The sequence below is a fragment of the Oncorhynchus clarkii genome, chromosome 1 (genome assembly GCF_045791955.1).
Source record: "Oncorhynchus clarkii lewisi isolate Uvic-CL-2024 chromosome 1, UVic_Ocla_1.0, whole genome shotgun sequence".
In the NCBI taxonomy this organism is placed as follows: Eukaryota; Metazoa; Chordata; class Actinopteri; order Salmoniformes; family Salmonidae; genus Oncorhynchus; species Oncorhynchus clarkii.
This window is the reverse complement of record NC_092147.1, coordinates 77037900-77061952: the sequence shown is the minus strand read 5'-3', so window position 1 is coordinate 77061952 and position 24053 is coordinate 77037900. Positions and strand designations below refer to the sequence as shown.

At 42.6% G+C, this 24053-nt stretch overlaps 1 protein-coding gene across 2 annotated transcripts in view; it reads left to right on the top strand.

Moving 5' to 3' along the window:
* LOC139412626 (attractin-like protein 1) overlaps positions 1–24053 on the top strand; it is a 319192-nt gene that overhangs the window by 205070 nt on the left and 90069 nt on the right. For both annotated transcript variants that reach the window (XM_071159320.1, XM_071159317.1), the window contains one exon: positions 3517–3595. In XM_071159320.1, the coding sequence (XP_071015421.1) occupies positions 3517–3595 (79 nt within the window). The remainder of the gene's footprint in view (positions 1–3516; positions 3596–24053) is intronic.

The window sequence follows — 24053 nt, the reverse complement described above, 5'->3', positions numbered from 1 at the left end:
AGACCCAGCCACGTTTCATCTTCAATGCCCTTGCTGATGGAAGGAGGTTTTCACAAAAAATCTCACGATACATGGCCCCATTCATTCTTTCCTTTACACGGATCAGTCGTCCTGGTCCCTTTGCAGAAAAACAGCCCCAAAGCATGATGTTTCCACCCCCATGCTTCACAGTAGGTATGGTGTTCTTTGGATGCAGATTCAGTCTTCCCAGCCTGGTGCAGGTCTACAATTTTGTTTCTGGTGTCCTTTGACAGCTCTTTGGTCTTGGCCATAGTGGAGTTTGGAATGTGACTGTTTGAGGTTGTGAACAGGTGTCTTTTATACTGATAACAAGTTCAAACAGCTGCCATTAATACAGCTAACGAGTGGAGGACAGAGGAGCCTCTTAAAGAAGAAGTTACAGGTCTGTGAGAGCCAGAAATCTTGCTTGTTTATAGGTGACCAAATACTTATTTTCCACCATATTTTGCAAATAAATTCATTAATAATCCTACAATGTGATTTTCTGGATTTTTTTTCTCATTTTGTCTGTCATAGTTGAAGTGTACCTATGATGAAAATTCCAGGCCTCTCTCATATTTTTAAGTGGGAGAACTTGCACAATTGGTGGCTGACTAAATACTTTTTTGCCCCACTGTATGTATGTGTATGTGTGTATATATGTATGTATATATGTGTGTATATATGTATGTATAGTGTAATTGATGTGTGTGTATATATATATATATATTCTATTTTTGTTTCATCAGACCAGAGGACATTTCTCTAAAAAGTACGATCTTTGTCCCCATGTGCAGTTGCAAACCATAGTCTGGCTTTTTATGGCAGGTTTGGAGCATTTGCTTCTTCCTTGCTGAGCAGCCTTTCAGGTTATGTCGATATAGGACTCGTTTTACTGTGGCTATAGATACTTTTGTACCTCTTTCCTCCAGCATCTTCACAAGGTCCTTTGCTGTTGTTCTGGGATTGATTTGCACTTTTCGCACCAAAGTATGTTCATCTCTAGGAGACAGAACGCATTTCCTTCCTGAGCAGTATGACGGCTGTGTGGTCCCATGGTGTTTATACTTGCGTACTATTGTTTGTACAGATGAACATGATACCTTCAGGCATTTGGAAATTGTTCCCAAAGATGAACCAGACTTGTGGAGGTCCACAATTTTTTTTCTGAGGTCTTGGCTGATTTCTTTTGATTTTTCTATGATGTCAAGCAAAGAGGCACTGAGTTTGAAGATAGGCCTTGAAATACATCCACAGGTACAACTCCAATTGACTCAATGATGTCAATTAGCCTATCAGAAGCTTCTAAAGCCATGACATCGTTTTCTGGAATTTCCCAAGCTGTTTAAAGGCACAGTCAACTTAGTGTATGAAGAACGTCCTCTCACTGTCAACTGCATTTATTTTCAGAAAACTTAATATGTGTAAATATTTGTGTGAACATAACAAGGTTCAACAACTGAGACATAAACTGAACAAGTTCCACAGACATGTGACGAACAGAAATGGAATAATGTGTCCTTGAACAAAGGGGGGCTCAAAATCAAAAGTAACAGTCAGTATCATGTTTGGCACCTGCAAGTTTCCGGACATTTCTGGGGGGAATGGCCCTAGCCCTCACCCTCTGATCCAACAGGTCCCAGACGTGCTCAATGGGATTGAGATAGAGGCTCTTCGCTGGCCATGGCAGAACACTGACATTGCTGTCTTGCTAGAAATCACGTACAGAACGAGCAGTATGGCTGGTGGCATTGTCATGCTGGAGGGTCATGTCAGGATGAGCCTGCAGGAAGAGTACCACATGAGGGAGGAGGATGTCTTCCCTGTAACACACAGCATTGAGATTGCCTGCAATGACAACAAGCTCAGTCCGATGATGCTGTGACACACCGCCCCAGACCATGACGGACCCTCCACCTCCAAATCGATCCCGCTCTAGAGTACAGGCCTCGGTATAAAATGCTTATTCCTTCGACGATAACGCAAATCCGACCATCACCCCTGGTGAGACAAAACCGTGACTTGTCAGTGAAGAGCACTTTTTGCCAGTCCTGTCTGGTCCCGCGACGGTGGGTTTGTGCCCATAGGCGACGTTGTTGCCGGTGATGTCTGGTGAGGACCTGCCTTACAACAGGCCTACAAGCCCTCAGTCCAGCCTCTCTCAGCCTATTGCGAACAGTCTGAGCATTGATGGCGGGATTGTGCGTTCCTGGTGTAACTCGGGCAGTTGTTGTTGCCATCCTGTACCTGTCCCGCAGGTGTGATGTTCAGATGTACAAAATCTGTGCAGGTGTTGTTACACGTGGTTTGCCACTGGGAGGACGATCAGCTGTACGTCCTGTCTCCCTGTAGCACTGTCTTAGGCATCTCACAGTACAGACATTGCAATTTATTGCCCTGGCCACATCTGCAGTCCTCATGCCTTTTTGCAGCATGCCTAAGGCACGCTCACGCAGATAAGCAGGGACCCTGGGCATCTTTCTTTTGGTGTTTTTCAGAGTCAGTAGAAAGGCCTCTTTAGTGTCCTAAGTTTTCATAACTGTGTAATTGATGTGTAGATATGTATAGTGTAATTGTTGTGTATTGATGTGTTAATGCAGGGCTCATCTGATGAAGAGACCTTGGTCTTAATCAGACTCCCTGCTTAAATAAAAGTTAATAAATAAAACAATTAAGAAAAGGACTGTATTTGGTACACATTACTAACTAGGCTAATTTCTCTGATAGTTGATGTACTGGTGGTTTTCCAGAACATGTGACAAGAGAGCATATCCACAGCCTTTCAGCAGGCTTGGCTTGGAAATGTCATGATAATTAAAACTCTTTAGCCCTTTACGATGTGGTCATTGCTTCTGCGGTTCTTTCTAGCTGTACACGGAAGGCGTTATAAAGATAGTGATTGTCTTGGACTGTAACTCACAAGTGTCTCTAATTGACTTCCTGCCTTGGCGGTTTGGTGCGTTGGCCTAAAGGACTTGTAAAAGCTGTGGTTGAAAGACGGGCTTTGTGTGATCTAACCTCCAGATGTCATTGGCATTAGGGTCACTCTGTGTGACAATGCTTTCTGTCAGAAGTGCATGGCCATTCCTACTCTCCCTGACCCACTCTATGGAATGCGCTAGATCCCTGGGGTTATTGATGGTGTCCAACTGATGCCATTTCCCCATATTTCACTTGGTTTACTTCAGCAGCCAGCCACTCAATCTTAAAGTCTATTTTATAGTGTTCGGTGCTGCTAGCCTTGTGACTGACATTTTTGTAATCTTCTCTAAGGTAAACAGACAGGCAGTGCTCTATGCAGGCACATGGAGAAATGAAAACAGTCAAAGAAGTTGCAAAGGCAACCAAATCATCTGCAAAGTACATTGACACATTGTGACATCATACCAATTCTATGAATTAGGAAATATTAAAATGCTAGGGTTGATTGTAAAATAGTAGAATGAATGGATAACATAATGGATGATTAGCTAATTGTTTGATTGATTGATTGGTTGTCCCGTTGTCCTCCTGCAGCTGTTTCCTGTCCCTTTTGCTGGTGGCGGCGGTGGTGTGGAAGGTCAAACAGACGTGCTGGGCGTCCAGGAGGAGAGAGGTAGGTCATATCTCCTCAACTGTCGTAATTGTTGGAAACCATGGTGGTGTTCCAGGCAGATGACTTTTCAGTTGCACTGTGCACATCTACCAGTATTTAAGTGCCACATCAACTGAGCAGACAGGTATCAGATTACTAAATCTTATGGTGTAGTTGAGTGTTGGGAGATCTGGCGGGCAACTGAAATGTAGTCTGCCTGGAATGCGGCCCAAAAGTGGAGCACACCATACAACACCAGATTCAAACTGACGCAAATGAGAGGGTGCTCTATTCTCACCAACTCAGACTCTGGGTATGTCTCTCTCTCTGTGTCTCTGTGTCTCTCTCGGTGTGTGTCAATGTATCTTGAATAGTGATAATTGGTAAGACTTTCAGGTACAGTATATGCATATTTGGCAGCTTTAGAAATATTGACAAAACTCTCTCTTCACCTTTTCATGGACACGTGAACAGGCCAGCTCCTCAATGAAACTGACTGAGGGTGGACTACTGAATGTTTTTGTAATGGTAGTACTCTCCCCATGACATTCTGTACCATACTCAACGTGCGCCGTTCACTAGTAGTTTCACCTACAGGCAAAGTTCTGTTTCCCCCCTCCAGTGCCAAGGGTCGTCACAGCCACAAAGTCAGAAATCAAATTGTATTTGTTTACATGCTTTGTAAACAACAGCTGTAGAGAGAAATAATATACATTTCAAAATAATAACAAGAAATAAATACACAATGAGTAATGATAACTTGGTTGTATACATGGGATAGCAGTACTGAGTCGATGTGCAGGGGTACGATGTAATTGAGGTAGATGCAGTTCATTCGGAAAGTATTCAGACCCCTTGACTTTTTCCAAATGTTGTTATGTTACAGCCTTATTCTAACATGTATTAAATAAATGTTTTTCCTCATCAATCTACACACAAAACCCCATAATGACAAAGCAAAAACAGGGTTTTAGAAATGTTTGCAAATGTGTTAAAAATAGAAAACAGAAATACCTTATTTACATAAGTATTCAGGCCCTTTGCTATGAGACTCGAAATTGAGCTCAGGTGCATCCTGTTTCCATCGATCATCCTTGAGATGTTTCTATCACTTGATTGGAGTCCATTTGTGGTAAATTCAATTGATTGGACATGATTTGGAAAGGCACACACCTTTCTATATAAGGTCCCACAGTTGACAGTGCATGCCAATGCAATAAACAAACGATGAGGTGGAAGGAATTGTCTGTAGAGCTCCAAGACAGGATTGTGTCAAGGCACAGATCTGGGGAAGGGTACCAAAACATGTCTGCAGCATTGAAGGTCCCCAAGAACACAGTGGCCTCCATCATTCTTAAATGGAAGAAGTTTGGAACCACCAAGACTCTTCCTGGAGCTGGTCGCCCAGCCAAACTGAGCAATCAGGGGAGAAGGGCCTTGTTCAGGGAGGTGACCAAGGACCCGATGGTCACTCTGACAGAGCGCCAGAGTTCCTCTATGGAGATGGGAGTACCTTCCAGAAGGACAACCATCTCTGCAGCACTCCACCAATCAGGCCTTTATGGTAGTGTAGCCAGACAGAAGGCGCTCCTCTGTAAAAGGCACATGACAGCCCGCTTGGAGTTTGCCAAAAGGCACCTAAAGACTCTCAGACCATTAGAAACAAGATTCTCTGGTCGGATGAAACCAAGATCACACTCTTTGGCCTGAATGCCAAGCGTCACGTCTGGTGGGAACCTGGCACCATCCCTAGGGTGAAGCATGGAGGTGGCAGCAGCATGCTGATTAGATGTTTTTCAGCGGCAGGGACTGGAAGACTAGTCAGGATCGAGGGAAAGATTAACGGGGCAAAGTACAGAGATCCTTGATGAAAAGGTTCACCTTCCAACAGGACAACGACCCTAAGCGTTTATGCGAATGTCCTTGAGTGGCCCAGCCAGAGCCCGGACTTGAATCAGATCGAACCTCTCTGGAGAGACCTAAAAATAGCTGTGCAGCTACGCTCCCCATCTAACCTGACAGAGCTTGATTTGATCTGCAGAGAAGAATGGGACAAACTCCCCAAATACAGGTGTGCCAAGCTTGTAGCGTCATACCCAAGAAGACTTGAGGCTGTAATCGCTGCCAATGGTGCTTCAACAAAGTACTGAGTAAAGGGTCTGAAAACTTATGTAAATGTGATATTTCATTTTTTTTTTATATATATACAGTGGGGCAAACAATTATTTAGTCAGCCACCAATTGTGCAAGTTCTCCCACTTAAAAAGATGAGAGAGGCCTGTAATTGTCATCATAGGTACACAACTATGACAGACAAAATGAGAAAAAAAATCCTGAAATCACATTGTACGATTTTTTATGAATTTATTTGCAAATTATGGTGGAAAATAAGTATTTGGTCAATAACAAAAGTTTATCTCAATACTTTGTTATATACCCTTTGTTGACAATGACAGAGGTCAAACATTTTCTGTAAGTCTTCACAAGGTTTTCACACACTGTTGCTGGTATTTTGGCCCATTCCTCCATGTAGATCTCCTCTAGAGCAGTGATGTTTTGGGGCTGTTGCTGGGCAACACAGACTTTCAACTCCCTCCAAAGATTTTCTATGGGGTTGAGATCTGGAGACTGGCTAGGCTACTCCTGGACCTTGAAATGCTTCTTACGAAGCCACTCCTTCGTTGCCCGGGCGGTGTGTTTGGGATCATTGTTATGCTGAAAGACCCAGCCACGTTTCATCTTCATGCCCTTGCTGATGGAAGGAGATTTTCACTCAAAATCTCACGATACATGGCCCCATTCATTCTTTCCTTTACACGGATCAGTCGCCCTGGTCCCTTTGCAGAAAAACAGCCCCAAAGCATGATGTTTCCACCCCCAGGCTTCACAGTAGGTATGGTGTTCTTTGGATGCAACTCAGCATTCTTTGTCCTCCAAACACGGCGAGTTGAGTTTTTACCAAAAAGTTCTATTTTGGTTTCATCTGACCATATGACACTCTCCCAATCTTCTTCTGGATCATCCAAATGCTCTCTAGCAAACTTCAGACGGGCCTGGACATGTACTGGCTTAAGCAGGGGGACACGTCTGGCACTGCAGGATTTGAGTCCCTGGCGGCGTAGTGTGTTACTGATGGTAGGCTTTGTTACTTTGGTCCCAGCTCTCTGCAGGTCATTCACTAGGTCACACTAACCCCCGTGTGGTTCTGGGATTTTTGCTCATCGTTCTTGTGATCATTTTGACCCCACGGGGTGAGATCTTGCGTGGAGCCCTAGATCGAGGGAGATTAGCAGTTGTCTTGTATGACTTCCATTTCCTAATAATTGCTACCACAGTTGATTTATTCAAACCAAGCTGCTTACCTATTGCAGATTCAGTCTTCCCAGCCTGGTGCAGGTCTACAATTTTGTTTCTGGTGTCCTTTGACAGCTCTTTGGTCTTGGCCGTAGTGGAGTTTGGAGTGTGACTGTTTGAGGTTGTGGACAGGTGTCTTTTATACTGATAACAAGTTCAAACAGGTGCCATTAATACAGGTGGAGGACAGAGGAGCCTCTTAAAGAAAGTTACAGGTCTGTGAGATCCAGAAATCTCGCTTGTTTGTAGGTGACCAAATACTTACTTTCCACCATAATTTGCAAATAAATTCATTTTTTTCCCTCATTTTGTCTGTCATAGTTGAAGTGTACCTATGATGAAAATTATACAGGCCTCTCTCATCTTTTTAACTTGCACAATTGGTGGTTGACTAAATAGTTGTTTGCCCCACTGTATATATATATATATATATACATTTGCAACAATTCCTAAAAAGCTGTTTTTGCTTTGTCATTATGGTGTAATGTGTGATGAGGGAAAATGAATTTGTGTGATGAGGGAAAATGAATTTCATTCATTTTAGAATAAGGCTGTAACGTAACAAAATGTGAAAATATACTTTCCAAATGCACTGTATATACATATACTGTAGGCAGGGATAAAGTGACTAGGCAACCTTAACCACATGGTTAACCTGATGCCTAACCTTAAATTAAGACCATTTTTTGTTTTCATGAATTTTTACAATATAGACAATTTTGTGGCTAAGCTATGTAGTGGGAACAAGTGCCAAGTCAGCTACTTGACCCTTGGCTGTTCTGAAGGGTGTGTTAATGTCACCCGTTCTGCAAACACGGCTCACTCCTTAATGAACGGAGCGCAGCAATAAACAAGGCCATTCCCCCTTAATTACTGCTCCTCATGAACCAATTAACTCTGATGGAGTGATGCTAAATGAAGTGGAATAGAGTGATATATCACTTAAAGAACAGATGCCACATCGTGTTCATGCTTTCTCTTGTTTTATTTTGGGTTTTTTTTCACAGGCTGCGAAACAGTACCATAAACACACGCATACAAATGTGCAACTTAAACGAGTCATCATTAGGCTTTTAAAATCAATGCGAACAGCAGCGTGGATTTAATTGAGATGGTAACGTGCTCGGTTTCTGTGGTATCCGTTGAGATTTCACAGGGGACTCTGATAGTTACACTGCTTTGTTCCTCCTCTGCCAAGGCTGCCACAGTTGGCACTTTTCTCTTCATCAAATATGTGCTTTGGAGATGGGTGCTCCAAGTGTTCAGATATGTAATGGTTTTAATATCACAGAGGAGAATATTCCCCCCTGTCTTGTCCCTGTCTTGTCCCTGTCTTGTCCCTGTCTTGGCTCTTTGATCAAAATGTTTGCATCATATTAGACCATTTTTAAGTATTTTATGTTTCAGATTATCAGATGAGTTTTATATACAGTGGCAAGAAAAAGTAAGTGAACCCTTTGTAATTTACTGGATTTATGCATAAATTGGTCATAAAATTTGATCTGATCTTCATCTAAGTCACAACAATAGACACAGTGCGCTTAAACTAATAACACACAAATTATTGTATTTTTCTTGTCTATACTGAATATATCATTTAAACATTCACAGTGTAGGTTGGAAAAGGTATGTGAACCCCTAGGCTAAAGCTTTTGGAAAAGTCAAATTGGAGTCAGGAGTCAGCTGACCTGGAGTCCAATCAATGAGATGAGATTGGAGATGTTGGTTAGAGCTGCCTTTCCCTATAAAAAATAAAAAACACTCACAAAATTTGAGTTTGCTATTCACAAGAAGCATTGCCTGAAAAAGGGATCTCAGAAGATCTAAGATTAAGAATTGTTGACTTGCATAAAGCTGGAAAGGGTTACAAAAGTATCTCTAAAAGCCTTGATGTTCATCAGTCCACGGTAAGACAAATTGTCTATAAATTGAGAAAGTTCAGCCCTGTTGCTACTCTCCCTATGAGTGGCCGTCCTGCACCGCGCAGAATGCTCAATGAGGTTAAGAAGAATTCAAGAGTGTCAGCTAAAGACTTACAGAAATCTTTGGAACTTGCTAACATCTCTGTTGACGTGTCTACAATATGTAAAACACTAAACAAGAATGGTGTTCAATGGAGGACATCACAGAAGAAGCCACTGCTGTCCCCCAAAAATATTGCTGCACTTCTGAAGTTTGCAAAAGTGCACCTGGATGTTCCATAGCTCTTCAGGCAACATATTCTTTGGACCGATGAAACTACAGTTGTTTGGAAGGACACCAACATCAAAACCTCGTCCCAACTGTAAAGTATGGTGGAGAGAGCATCATGGTTTGGGGCTGCTTTGCAGCCTCAGGACCTGGACAGCTTGCTATCATCGATGGAAAAATGAATTCCCAAGTTTTTCAAGACATTTTCCAGGAGAATGTAAGGCTATCTGTCCGCCAATTGAAGCTCAAGTTGGGTGATGCAACAGGACAACGACCCAAAACAGAGAAGTAAATCAACAACAGAATGTATTAAACATAAGAAAATACACCTTCAGGAGTGGCCCAGTCAGAGTCCTGAGCTCAACCCGATTGAGATGCTGTGGTATGACCTCGAGAGCGGTTCACACCAAACATCCCAAGAATATTGCTGAACTGAAACAGTTTTGTAAAGAGGAATGGTACAAAATTCCTCCTGACCGTTGTGCATGTCTGATCCGCAACTACAGAAACCGTTTGGTTGAGGTTATTGCTGCCAAATGAGGGTCAACCAGTTATTGAATCCAAGTTTTCACATACTTTTCCTACCCTGCACTGTGAATGTTTACACGGTGTGTTCAATAAAGACATGAACACGTATAATTGTTTGTGTGTTATTAGTTTTGGCGGGCTGTGTTTGTCTATTGTGTTGACCTAGATGAAGATCAGATTGAATTTGATGACCAATTTATGCAGAAATCCAGGTATTTCCAAAGGGTTCACATACTTTTTCTTGCCACTGTAGTGGGACCACATTGATTTAGTCAAGTCCTTCAAAGTTCTCTGCCACGTTTGGATTAGACCTACTATAGGAAGTTGTGTTTTCTGTTGTATCTACTGTTGTAGAAGTGTGTGTGTGTGTGTGTGTGTGTGTGTGTGTGTGTGTGTGTGTGTGTGTGTGTGTGTGTGTGTGTGTGTGTGTGTGTGTGTGGTTTGGATGGCCACTGGGAGTATAAAATACAGCCCCTGTACATGTATTGCACTCCTGTTTGTACTTATGCAGCAGATCTGAATCCATAACACAGAGCTGTATGCCAGTATGAATGGTGGTGATATCTGCAGTGTACTGTAAAGTCTCCTCTTACCCGGCTATCTGTGTATTTGTTTAGCCCTGTTCCCCAGTGAGAGCACACTTGCTTGTGGACACGTCTACATTATTAATGAGGAAGAGTCCCATATCACAGAAGAGCTCCAATGCTGCATTCACTGTGTCTCACTCTCCACTCTGTGGAGGCCAACACTCAGCATTAACATGGCAGGTCACCCATGGGTTAGAGTCCAGTGGCACTGATATCACACACAGCCAGCTGTATTAGTTATTTTACTACATCCCATATATTACAGGGGGTTGGAGCCCAGTTTTATGACCAGGGTGGGAACAGAGAGGCATGTAGTGAAATGAAGAAAAACATTTCTGTCAAAAATATGTTATGTAAAGGTAGTGTGATAACCATTCTAGCACCTGTGTGCCTGTGGTCACAGTCAGAAAGTGAAACGCCATTGTCTGGTGTCAGTGCTGGCAGCTCGTAACTTTGATTAGATATGTAGGAGTCTTCTGAACCATTTCCTCCATCACTTACCCTGCACCATCAAGGGGAAATTTCACAATGCAAATGAATGGAGTTGGATGCTAATAAATATTAGATATAATACAATGTATATTATTACAGATAATAAATATTAGATATAATACAATGTATAATATTACAGATAAAAAATAATAGATATAATCCAACGTATATTATTACAGATAATAAATATTAGATATAATAGGATATATATTATTACAGATATTAGATATAATATATATTTCTGTGCCTCAGATGCTTGGGGTTAATAGGACCAAATGGGCCTAATTAATAACAGCCATTATTATTTTTCTATGTTCTCATTTCTCTTTAAGATTGTTAGTACATTTTTGTATGTTAGTATATTTTCTCATGGCTTGTAAGCGAGGGGTCCAGGGTTATATAAGTGAAACCCCCCAAAAATGATATTCTAAATTATACTGTACAGACCCATGGAGGAATCGTCCTCTGTGATGATTAGGGGACTGGTTTGCTAACTTACATGTAAAACACATGTGCTCTAGGTTTCTGTCATTTTATTTTCAACAATAAAGGATGCAATTTTATCTATATATGTGATCTACTAATGGATTACAGAGATGATAGAGGGCATAGATCAAGTCCCAACTATACAGTAATACTGTAGGCCAATGTCTCATTATTTGATTTAATTCCATTGTACTGACAATTATATTGTATTCACAGAGACGCATATCATTTGTTAGCACATCTCCTAAGGGTAAACTCTGGGGGATTATTGTAGAGAAGGTGAAAATGGGATCTCTTCAGAGTTAATTATGGATCACAACCAGCAGAGTGGAAAATACATTTACAGCTAGGCTTAGGCTAATTACGTTTCCAACAATACTTTTTGGATATGAGATCAAACAATCAAAACTACTTTGAAATTCTAATGAAGATGCCCAAGACGGCTAGTACAGGCGTCTTTGATTCCCCTAATAGGGTTGCCCCTCTGTAGACCGTGAAAAAGCTGTATTTTGACAACTAACCTCATTAAGTTTGCGCCTCTTCTCACAATTGATAAATAAACAAACAAAGGAATAGATAATGGTCTTCTCATTTAATTGTCAAATGTATGCGTCGCTCTCCTATGTTCTAATCATATTTGGTTGTCTGATACCCACTCTTTATTTGCCCTTCTCTTAAGCAGCTGTACAGTAAATGTGTTCTTTACATTTGCATTGGCTCATATTTACCCCTAAAATGTTCAAACAGCTAAAATATGTATTGGGCTTAGTCAGATTGGAGAGTATGGAAGTGGTGCATATGTCTCTCACCAGCTTCCCTCTGAAAATACCTTCCATCCCCCCTCTAGTCTCCAGTCCAATCTCCTAACTGCTAATCCAAACCACAGACAGATGTTGCCCAATTCTCTGATTAAATGCAGATTTATTCCTGTAATTTAGTTTAACCGCTGTCGTCCTCAAAAGAGCAACATGAATTTTGTGGGCATTAATTAAACCGTGTGTGTGGTTGTGTGTAATATTAGGTGAGAAACTTGTTAAGGCTGTCCACTTCTGACCTTTTGGCATCTGTATGATAATTGCATCAATTTCCCATTACGTTCCTTATCTTAAATTAGACGGTCGTATTTCTTTGCATAAAGCAGTTCACATAATGCATCAATGACTGCAAAGAAATGAAACAATAAGGTTTAAAGATAGTCAGCTGTATGAGCTGCAAAAACATTCCAAAATAACCAGAAATTTTATTCAATTCAATGTTTTAGGGTTATTTGTTTTTCTTTAACTTTCCCTGCTATTCTCAAACTAGCCAGATTTGAAAGCAATTATATACACTGCTCAAAAAATAAAAGGAACACTTAAACAACACAATGTAACTCCAAGTCAATCACACTTCTGTGAAATCAAACTGTCCACTTAGGAAGCAACACTGATTGACAATAAATTTCACATGCTGTTGTGCAAATGGAATAGACAACAGGTGGAAATTATAGGCAATTAGCAAGACATCCCCCAATAAAGGAGTGGTTCTGCAGGTGGTGACCACAGACCACTTCTCAGTTCCTATGCTTCCTGGCTGATGCTTTGGTCACTTTTGAATGCTGGCGGTGCTTTCACTCTAGTAGTAGCATGAGACAGAGTCTACAACCCACACAAGTGGCTCAGGTAGTGCAGCTCATTCAGGATGGCACATCAATGCGAGCTGTGGCAAGAAAGTTTGCTGTGTCTGTCAGCGTAGTGTCCAGAGCATGGAGGCGCTACCAGGAGACAGGCCAGTACATCAGGAGACGTGGAGGAGGCCGTAGGAGGGCAACAACCCAGCAGCAGGACCGCTACCTCCGCCTTTGTGCAAGGAGGAGCACTGCTAGAGCCCTGCAAAATGACCTCCAGCAGGCCACAAATGTGCATGTGTCTGCTCAAATGGTCAGAAACAGACTCCATGAGGGTGGTATGAGGGCCCGACGTCCACAGGTGGGGGTTGTGCTTACAGCCCAACACCATGCAGGACGTTTGGCATTTGCCAGAGAACACCAAGATTGGCAAATTCGCCACTGGCGCCCTGTGCGCTTCACAGATGAAAGCAGGTTCACACTGAGCACATGTGACAGACGTGACAGAGTCTGGAGATGCTGTGGAGAACGTTCTGCTGCCTGCAACATCCTCCAGCATGACCGGTTTGGCGGTGGTTCAGTCATGGTGTGGGGTGGCATTTCTTTGGGGACCCGCACAGCCATTCATGTGCTCGCCAGAGGTAGCCTGACTGCCATTAGGTACCGAGATGAGATCCTCAGACCCCTTGTGAGACCATATGCTGGTGCGGTTGGCCCTGGGTTCTTCCTAATGCAAGACAATGCTAGACCTCATGTGGCTGGAGTGTGTCAGCAGTTCCTGCAAGAGGAAGGAATTGATGCTATGGACTGGCCCGCCCGTTCCCCAGACCTGAATCCAATTGAGCACATCTGGGACATCATGTCTCGCTCCATCCACCAACGCCACGTTGCACCACAGACTGTCCAGGAGTTGGCGGATGCTTTAGTCCAGGTCTGGGAGGAGATCCCTCAGGAGACCATCCGCCACCTCATCAGGAGCATGCCCATGCGTTGTAGGGAGGTCATACAGGCACATGGAGGCCACACACACTACTGAGCCTCATTTTGACTTGTTTTAAGGACATTACATCAAAGTTGGATCAGCCTGTAGTGTGGTTTTCCACTTTAATTTTGAGTGTGACTCTAAATCCAGACCTCCATGGGTTGATACATTTGATTTCCATTGATCATTTTTGTGTGATTTTGTTGTCAGCACATTCAACTATGTAAATAATTTTCTTTTTAATAAGAATATTTCATTCATTCAGATCTAGGATGTGTTATTTTAGTGTTCCCTTTATTTTTTTGAGCAGTGTACATTTCCAATAGATGAAGTTGCTCCCAGTAAACAAATGTAGTCATTTAGATGTTTGATAATCTAATTGATAACGTTATTATATTTTCCGGCAGTAGTGGAACAGTCACCTAATGTGTTGAGGGAGAATAAATGTAATGAGAAAGTTATTTCAATAGCTGTCAGTGACTCTGAAGGCCTACAGTACTTGGTAGTTGGTACCAACTATAGACCCCTCACACTGTGCAACACAGACCACAATCTCCTGTTGGACAGATTATGTTGTCTGAGCCAGTGAGCACTAAATCACCCTTGCCCCATATTTGGCAGCCATTAATAATGGAGAAGGGTTTAATGTGGCCACGCGTTGGCTCCGCCGGAAAGCTTCAGTGTAAACAAACCAACGCCCAGCCCCCAAACGTCAGCAGCACTCAGTCAGACAGGCTGACAGCTATTCTGCACGCCACCACAGATCACCACAGCACTCGTACGGCGCGAGGATGATGTCAAAGTCTGACCAACCTCCTTCAATGTGGTATTTAAAAAATCATGACGAAAGACGATCTGGTAGGACAGGTTTCTTTCCATTTAGGGATGGATTTATCAGAGCCTATTTAGTTAAACCCAAGGTTTACCCTTTCATACAGGAAACTGTATCATACCACCATGTTAGCCAGTCTACCATATGCTGATCTGGATCACAGTTTAATTTACCCATAAATCATGTTTTTTCTTTAGAATTATCAGATTATACATACAATTTCAATAAACAGAGCCGACTTTGTGTTAATTTGATTTTGTTACAAGCTGCATGAGTGATAGTTATTAAAACAGTCAGTGTATTGGGGTATAGGCCAATGAGGACACAGAAGTTGGAGTAACTGCCTTATAAGGAGACAGGGACAGTAAATCAGTGTATCCCCAAACACAGTCGTAATGTTTACAGGCCCACTGTGCGTTAATGACTCACACTATCAGCTCTGCACAGGTGACTGCTTTTATCATCTGACGGTAGATTAGCCTGAAGGTCCCTAGCTTCGCCAGGATCTGAAACGCCCGCCGCCAGCACGCCAAAGTCAATCTTCAAAGGAGCCCCAGACTCGGTGCCTAGCGCTCTAAGGGACATGGCACAGACGTCTCCCTGGAACCATAACCTGGCCCACACCAAATACACCTGTATTTGTGTGTTTGTGCCGGTTTCATTTATTTTCTTCCACCAAAGTGCTCTAGGCTCACTTTCTGTAATATTATTATTTTACACATTCAGAGGTAGCAATCTGATCCTTGTTGTCATGGTGATTGATGGTGATGATTGGCTGGTGTCTGAAATGCCTTCCCATGGTTGATGTTGGTTTCTTTCAAAGTTGTCACAAATGCTGTTATGTTTTTTGTTTTACAAATGTGTCTCTAAATACAGTAAAGTAACTGATATTACATGTTTATTTCCTTCTTCTAGAGCAGGTATTCCCAAACTGGGGTAATACCGTCGGGGGTTCGCCAAATAAAAATGTGATTCACATTTATACATTTTTTTTCTCCACATTTTCAGGCAATACATTTATACGGACGACACAAACAACTGGATTCGTTATCCCTTTCATGCCCTGCCTCCAGTCCACTAACCGATATCTGAACAAGAGAGCCTCATCGAAATTGCAACAAACGGTTCTGTGAAAATTTAATTTAATCAGAGGCCACTGCCAGATTTCTGTATTTGGCTGCGCTCAGAGTATCCTGCCTTGGCAAATCGCGCTGTTAAGACACTGATGCCCTTTGCAACCACGTACCTATGTGAGAGTGGATTCTCGGCCCTCACTAGCATGAAACTAAATACTGGCACAGAGTGTGTGGAAAACGGTTTAAGACTGAGTCTCTCTCCAATAAAACCCAACATTGCAGAGTTATGTGCATCCTTTCAAGCACACCCTTCTCATTAACCTGTGGTGAGTTATTCACAATTGTTGAACAAATAAGGTTTTATATGTAAGATGGCGAAATAAAGAGCAAAATTATTGATTATTATTTGTCCCAAAAGCTCTTTGTCACTTCCCACGAGTCGGGTTGTGACAAACTCACCCTCATTCTTATGTTTAATAAATGTATCATATAGTGTGTGTGTGGCAGGCTTACAAGGATGGCAAAAAACAACATTTGAGAGGGCGCTGACCCTGGTGCTAGAGGGGGCATGCAGCTGGAGGTCGAATGTTTTGAAGGGGTACGGGACTGTAAAAACATTTGGGAACCACTGTTCTGGAGGTCTCAAGCCACTGGAACCACTGTTCTGGAGGTCTCAAGCCACTGGAACCACTGTTCTGGAGGTCTCAAGCCACTGGAACCACTGTTCTGGAGGTCTCAAGCCACTGGGACCACTGTTCTGGAGGTCTCAAGCCACTGGAACCACTGTTCTGGAGGTCTCGCACAAGCCTGCACACTCAACAAGTGTATAGTCAGAGTGGGAACACATTGACAGTAATGTCTCGTGGACAAACTACGTAAACATAAATGGTGCCATAGGTTTGTCAGTGTACAAAGGGATGCGTGAGTTCAGCAGCAAATCTCTCGGATTTCAGAAAGGGAGGGGGCCTTGGGCCCCTACACTTGCAAAGAAGGGGTGGAGCTCCTCGTTTCGCTCCTTGTTAAATCTCTTCTCTTAACATGCATGGACCTAGAACTTAGCATCTGACCAATTAGGAAAGACTTTAGTTCTGGGTTAACCGAGATTCCATTTGAAGTGCAGATCTAAGCTCTCCCACACTAGACTAAAGCATCTGTAGATGGCCCTCTGTCCTCATTTCTCATTAGTTAGAACAGCCTGCCTCTCATTCAGCTTGGCGTCTACATGCTGTCTCGTGATAGTTATGATAATCATGTTCTGGGTCCGGCTGAACTTGATGAAGTTTGTAGCTGTCGTACTGATGCTAAAGCTGGAAGTGCCAATAGTGTCTGTGTGTATGTGTTTCTGTTTATGTGTGCGAGTGCATGCATGTGTTTGTGCGTGTGTGTGAATTCACTCACACACACACACGGATATTGAAGGAAGACCTCTGTGTCTTAGTCAACAACGATGTCCCCACAGTCCACCTCCTTCTTCAATCAGCTTGATTGAAAATACAATGAACACAGCCTGGTTTTATTGCAAACATCCAGTTTACCATGGTTTAGATTCTAGCAATCCCCTGACTGCAGCTACATTTCTTCCTGATTAGCTAGTTGCAAATAACTGTGTTTGGGGATGGAAAGTGTGGCAGCTACTGTTAAAATGATGTGTGTTTGTTTACCAAGCGGATTGGTGTCATGAAAATCTGTTTCAAATAATGGAGACTATACAATAACCAAAATAAGTTGTTGCGAGATGTCGCTTGTTTGTCACATGTTTGTGATGACATCTGTAATCGTCTGTAAAAATGTGAAAAGTGTATTATGTACATTCTGTATATCCTTCAGTCCTGTGCTATCATTCCCTGAGATAATAGTGCTCTCATTCCTTGAGATAATAGTGCTATCATTCCCTGAGATAATAGTGCTATCATTCCTTGAGATAATAGTGCCATCATTCCCTGAGATAATAGTGATATCATTCCCTGAGATAATAGTGCTATCATTCCCTGAGATAATAGTGCTCTCATTCCTTGAGATAATAGTGCTATCATTCCCTGAGATAATAGTGCTATCATTCCTTGAGATAATAGTGCCATCATTCCCTGAGATAATAGTGATATCATTCCCTGAGATAATAGTGCTATCATTCCCTGAGATAATAGTGCTCTCATTCCTTGAGATAATAGTGCTCTCATTCCCTGAGATAATAGTGCTATCATTCCCTGAGATAATAGTGCCATCATTCCCTGAGATAATAGTGCTATCATTCCCTGAGATAATAGTGCTATCATTCCCTGAGATAATAGTGCCATCATTCCCTGAGATAATAGTGCCATCATTCCCTGAGATAATAGTGCCATCATTCCCTGAGATAATAGTGCTATCATTCCCTGAGATAATAGTGCTCTCATTCCCTGAGATAATAGTGCTATCATTCCCTGAGATAATAGTGCCATCATTCCCTGAGATAATAGTGCTATCATTCCCTGAGATAATAGTGCTATCATTCCCTGAGATAATAGTGCTCTAATTCCTTGAGATAATAGTGCTATCATTCCCTGAGATAATAGTGCTCTCATTCCCTGAGATAATAGTGCTATCATTCCCTGAGATAATAGTGCCATCATTCCCTGAGATAATAGTGCTATCATTCCCTGAGATAATAGTGCTATCATTCCCTGAGATAATAGTGCTCTAATTCCTTGAGATAATAGTGCTATCATTCCCTGAGATAATAGTGCTATCATTCCCTGAGATAATAGTGCTATCATTCCCTGAGATAATAGTGCCATCATTCCCTGAGATAATAGTGCCATCATTCCCTGAGATAATAGTGCTATCATTCCCCCCCTAACTGAGGCAGATTCCAACACCAGCACATATGAGCATGGGCAGGTGCACAGCTTGAAAGTAGCCACTTATTAAACCCTCTACCTCTGAACCAGAACCATTTCTGGCAGGCATTTGTCCCTCAGCCACTGTTTGAGCTGTGCATTGTGGATCTATCTGAAGGCTGTAAAGGACTGTTTGAGAGGCACTGTGCCAGTTGTGAAACAAGGCAAAGGGAGATTTGATCAGACTCACTGGCCTTTTGATAACCTCTCATATGAGCATATGACAGCTCTACCTCTCCATCCATCCCTCTCTCATCTATCGCTCTCCCACATCTATCTTTTTCCTCTCTTATCTCTCTCTCATCTCGCTCTCGCTCTATTCTCTCTATCTCTATCGCGTCTCTCTCGCTCCCCCTTCTCTTTCTTTCCCATATCTCTTGCTCTTCTCTCTCTTCCCCCTCTCTTTCTCCCCCAACGTTCTCTCTCTCGTTCTCTTTTTCTGTGGGTCGTTGGTGTGAAATGTAAAGTGGCCCTCCCACTCATTGGAGACTGTCACTGCTTTGTTGAGACTGCAAGAGTGCTGCTTTTAAAAACCTTTATTTACTGTGAGTGCGTGCCTGTGTGCATTCTTGCATGCGTGTGTGTGACCAGATGGAATGGGAGCTAGTATGAGCCTGGGTCAGTCTGAATTCTGAGTTCACGGGCCTTTGTGTTGTTGACACTCTGACACTGATGAGGCCGTTATGGAAGACTGCAAGCTTCCTGCCTCTATTGTAGATGGAAACTCACAGATACAACAACACATAATTATCTTTGTATGTAATTACACAGACCATCACGCAATCAAGGCCCATTTCTACCTTATGCATGTACACACACAGAGACCTTCAAACAGAGACCTTCACACAGAGACCCTCACACAGAGATCCTCACACAGAGGCTGTCCAATACAATATCCAGAGAAAATGTAGACATATGCATAACCATGTGTACTCAACCCCTGATCCATCCCCATTGCATAGCTTCCCTCAGCTTCTCTTTGTGACTAGGAGGTGTAAAACCTCTCTAAGCCATGATGGTTGGTGGGCTGGCTCGGTTGGTACGCCACAGCATGAGGACCACTGGTGACCTGAGGAGACTGAAAAGAGATGGATTAGCACAAAAGGAGAACACTCCGCTAAATGAACTCTTTGTGCTTGTGTTCCGGAACCCAGTATGTTTCCACCACAATACACCTGCCAATTATCCCTGCCTGTACCCCACAGGATCCCAAATTGCAGCCTCTTTTATGATGTTCTCTGTTCAACTGAATGGCCGTACCTGGAAATACATCTCTCTGGTGGAAGTGGAACGCACTTGAACTTACTTTATTTGTGATATTTAAAAAATGTGATTCTCAAGTCTTTGCAGTAGATATTTCCTCTCCTGGATGTTATACACAGATTGCTAAAAGCATTACATGTAATGTCACAGCTGTGCAGTGCCTGATGCCCTAGATTAATTGTTAAATAATCAGGTAGATGTGGGTTATTGGATTGCTGTTCTGAAGTGTGACGCTTAGAAACAGGATTAACAGTGAGATCTTCATCCTGCTCTGCTAGTAACTGATTGTCCACTTGTTAATATCAATCTGACTTCCTGTCACACTGTTTTAACATGAGCTGCTATGATCCCTGCAGTCTAGACAATCATTCAATTAAGGTACAGCCCATACCCATGAACACACTCATAAACACATGTGGCATTGTGACGTATGCAGTGACGCACTAAAATGACAAACAAACATGCACGTGCTGACACACACTCACACACACACACATAAGCAGGCATGCACACACTACAGAAGTAGGATCTTCATTTTAGCCAGTTCCCTACAGCAGGAAATAATCTGTCAGCAATAGGAAATGTGATTTTAATTTTTTGTTATAATTTTGGGGGGTTGATACATATATATATATATTTTTTTAAAGTGGAAATGGCAAACTTTAGAAGTCGTTTTAAACCTTGAATACACTACAAGTTTACATTTCCTGATGTGCAGGAACATTCTCATCAACAAAAGAGTGATCAAATGAAGATTCTACATTTGTAATGTGCACGGGTGCGCGCGCGCACACACTTCTGCACACTCACACACAATCTCTTAAGGAGTATCACTAGTAGACCAAACTAGAATAGTAAAGATTTGACTGTTAAATTAACTTAAAGCCTCCCACAGCCAGAGGCAATGCCTCAGATAGGGGAACGCTCCGACTAATTTAACATGAATGCTGAGCCTTTACCAGATTAGCCCAGCTCATTCAAGCATGTGTGAAACAACATTTTGTTCCCTGGTGTCAGAGCGACGCGTAACATCGGTGTCTTTGTGAGGCTATCACGGTCTCCATCATCCTCTTAGTGTGGGCTCTGTCATGTTAACTCACTGCAGGGTAGCCATAGCTGATGCAGCGTCTCTGTTCCTGCTGAAAGGCCAGGATTGGCTGTGATGGTGAGAAGCTAAAGGTCGATGTTAGCACTGGTTCACTACTTCAGCCACAGAGGTCAACCTACATCATCAGCCCCTTAGCAAACAGAGCTAGCTAGTTGGCAGGTTTGATCCGCTCCACACTTCAGGTGATGTTGTAGGTTAACACTGCCATACCCAATGCGTGATCACACCATTGTCCATAAGTCAGTCTTCATACCCTTCTCTCCATCCCTTTCCACTTCTACAATTGTGAAACCCCCCCCCCCCCGTCTCTCACTTGCTCTCTCTCTTTGAGTGTTCCAGCCGTGTGATGGCTGAAGAGCTCCTGCTCTACCCTTCTCCAGCTAAATGGTGACAGCTGCCGCGGAAACGAGTGCCTTGGAATTGAGTCCCCCCTCCTGGTACTCAGCGAGTATCCCGCCAGGAAGAGACAATTAGTGTGGCTAATGAGAGAGGCTGTGTGATCAGAGCGCATCCCGAACTCCCTCTCGCTCCTTCACCAACCCCTCTATCCTGCTCTCTACCGCTCCCTCCTTCTCTCTCCCTCACCCACCCATTCATTCTGCTTGTCCTCTATAAGGATTTGGACATGCAGAGATTCACTGGACACCGACTCTGGCCCAGCTGTGAAGTCAACTGTACACAGGGCATACACAGCTAACATGACCTCACAATACCCACTACTTCAATAGCTCAAACAGCAATGACTCTTTATCTTCCCCTTCACTCATGTTCAAGTGCTCCTTCTGTTTCCTCTCTGTCTTTGCCCTCTGTCGTCACCTTAAAGCACTTGTCTTTGAAGTGACTCCAAAAATATTTCGTGGGATTGTTGCGCGTGTTTGTGCGTGTGTGTGTGATGTCAAAGAGTGCTGAGGATAGGTAATCTCAAGACGCTGTATGGAGAAGGCCCACAGTTGTGTAAACAGTACGTGTAAAACCCTAAGATGAGCGCTAATATTGACACACGTAATGAGGTATTTAATAACTTAATTAACATAGTCATTAGCATATTGCAGTCATGCTTGTGGGTAGAGGTTGGTTTGTGGATTCAACAGCCTGGATGTTGTAGCAGTATTATTATTGGTAGTAGTAGAGATATTAGCAATAGTAGTAGTAGCGATAGGCGTAGAAGTAGGAGGAGTAGCAACAGGAGTAGAAGGAGTAGCAGCAGGAGTAGGAGGAGTAACAATAGGAGTAGTAGGAGTAATAGCAGTAGGAATAATAGGAGTATGGTAGAAGTAGTAAGAGTAATAGCAGTAGGAGTAGTAGTAGCAATAGGAGTAGTTGTAGCAATAGGAGTAATAGCAATAGGAGTAGTAGGAGTAATATCAGTAGGAGTAGTAGTAGGAGTAGAAGTAGCAGTATCAATAAGAGTAGCAATAGTAGCAGCAGCAGCAGCAATAGGGGTAGTAGTAGTAGCAATAGGGGTAGTAGTAGTAGTATCAATAAGAGTAGCAATAGTAGCAGCAGCAGCAGCAATAGGGGTAGTAGTAGTAGCAATAGGGGTAGTAGTAGTAGCAATAGGAGTAGTAGTAGTAGCAATAGGAGTGGTAGTAGCAGTAGCAGTATCAATAGGAGCAGCAGTAGTAATAGTAGCAGTAGCAATAGGAGTAGTAGGAGTAGTTGTAGCAAAAGGAGTAGTAGGAGTAATAGCAATAGGAGTAGTAGGAGCTAGAGTAAAAGTAGTAGTCGAAGTAGGAATAGAAGTAGCAGTATCAATAAGAGTAGCAATAGTAGCAGCAGCAGCAATAGGGGTAGTAGTAGTAGCAATAGGGGTAGAAGTAGTAGCAATAGGAGTAGTAGTAGTAGCAATATGAGTGGTAGTAGCAGTAGCAGTATCAATAGGAGCAGCAATAGTAATAGTAGCAGTAGCAATAGGAGTAGCTGTAACAATAAGAGTAGCAATAGTAGCAGCAGCAGCAATAGGGGTAGTAGTAGTAGCAATAGGGGTGGTAGTAGCAATAGCAGTAGCAATAGCAGTAGCAGTATCAATAGGAGTAGAAGGAGTAGTTGTAGCAAAAGGAGTAGTAGGAGTAATATCAGTAGGAGTAGTAGTAGGAGTAGAAGTAGCAGTATCAATAAGAGTAGCAATAGTAGCAGCAGCAGCAGCAATAGGGGTAGTAGTAGTAGCAATAGGGGTAGAAGTAGTAGCAATAGGAGTAGTAGTAGTAGCAATATGAGTGGTAGTAGCAGTAGCAGTATCAATATGAGCAGCAGTAGTAATAGTAGCAGTAGCAATAGGAGTAGCTGTATCAATAAGAGTAGCAATAGTAGCAGCAGCAGCAATAGGGGTAGTAGTAGTAGCAATAGGGGTGGTAGTAGCAATAGCAGTAGCAATAGCAGTAGCAGTATCAATAGGAGCAGCAGCAGCAATAGGAGTAGTAGTAGCAGCAGCAGTAGTAGTAGCAGTATCATTAGGAGCAGCAATAGGAGTAGTAGTAGCAATGGGAGTAGTAGCAATGGGAGTAGTAGCAATAAAAGTAGTAGCAATAGGAGTAATAGCAATAGTAGGAGTAAGAGTCAGAGTTGTAGCAGTAGCAATAGGAGTAGTTGTAGTAGGAGTAGTAGTATCAATAGCAGTAGAAGTGTCAATAAGAGTGGCAATAGGAGTAGCAGTATTAATAAGAGTAGCAATAGTAGCAGCAGCAGCAGCAGCAGCAATTGGGGTGGTAGTAGTAGCAATAGGGGTGGTAGTAGCAGTAGTAGTATCAATAGGAGCAGCAGTAGCAATAGGAGTAGTAGCAGCAGCAGCAATAGTAGTAGCAATAGGAGTAATAGCAATAGGAGTAGTAGGAGTAATAACAATAGTAGGAGTAGGAGTCAGATTAGTAGCAATAGGAGTAGTTGTAGTAGTAGCAATAGGAGTAGAAGTATCAATAAGAGTAACAATAGGAGTAGCAGTAGCAATAGGAGTAGCAGTATCAATAAGAGTAGCAATAGTAGCGGCAGCAGCAATAGGGGTAGTAGTAGTAGCAATAGGGGTAGTAGTAGTAGCAATAGGAGTGGTAGTAGCAGTAGCAGTATCAATAGGAGTAGCAGTAGCAATAGGAGTAGTAGGAGTAG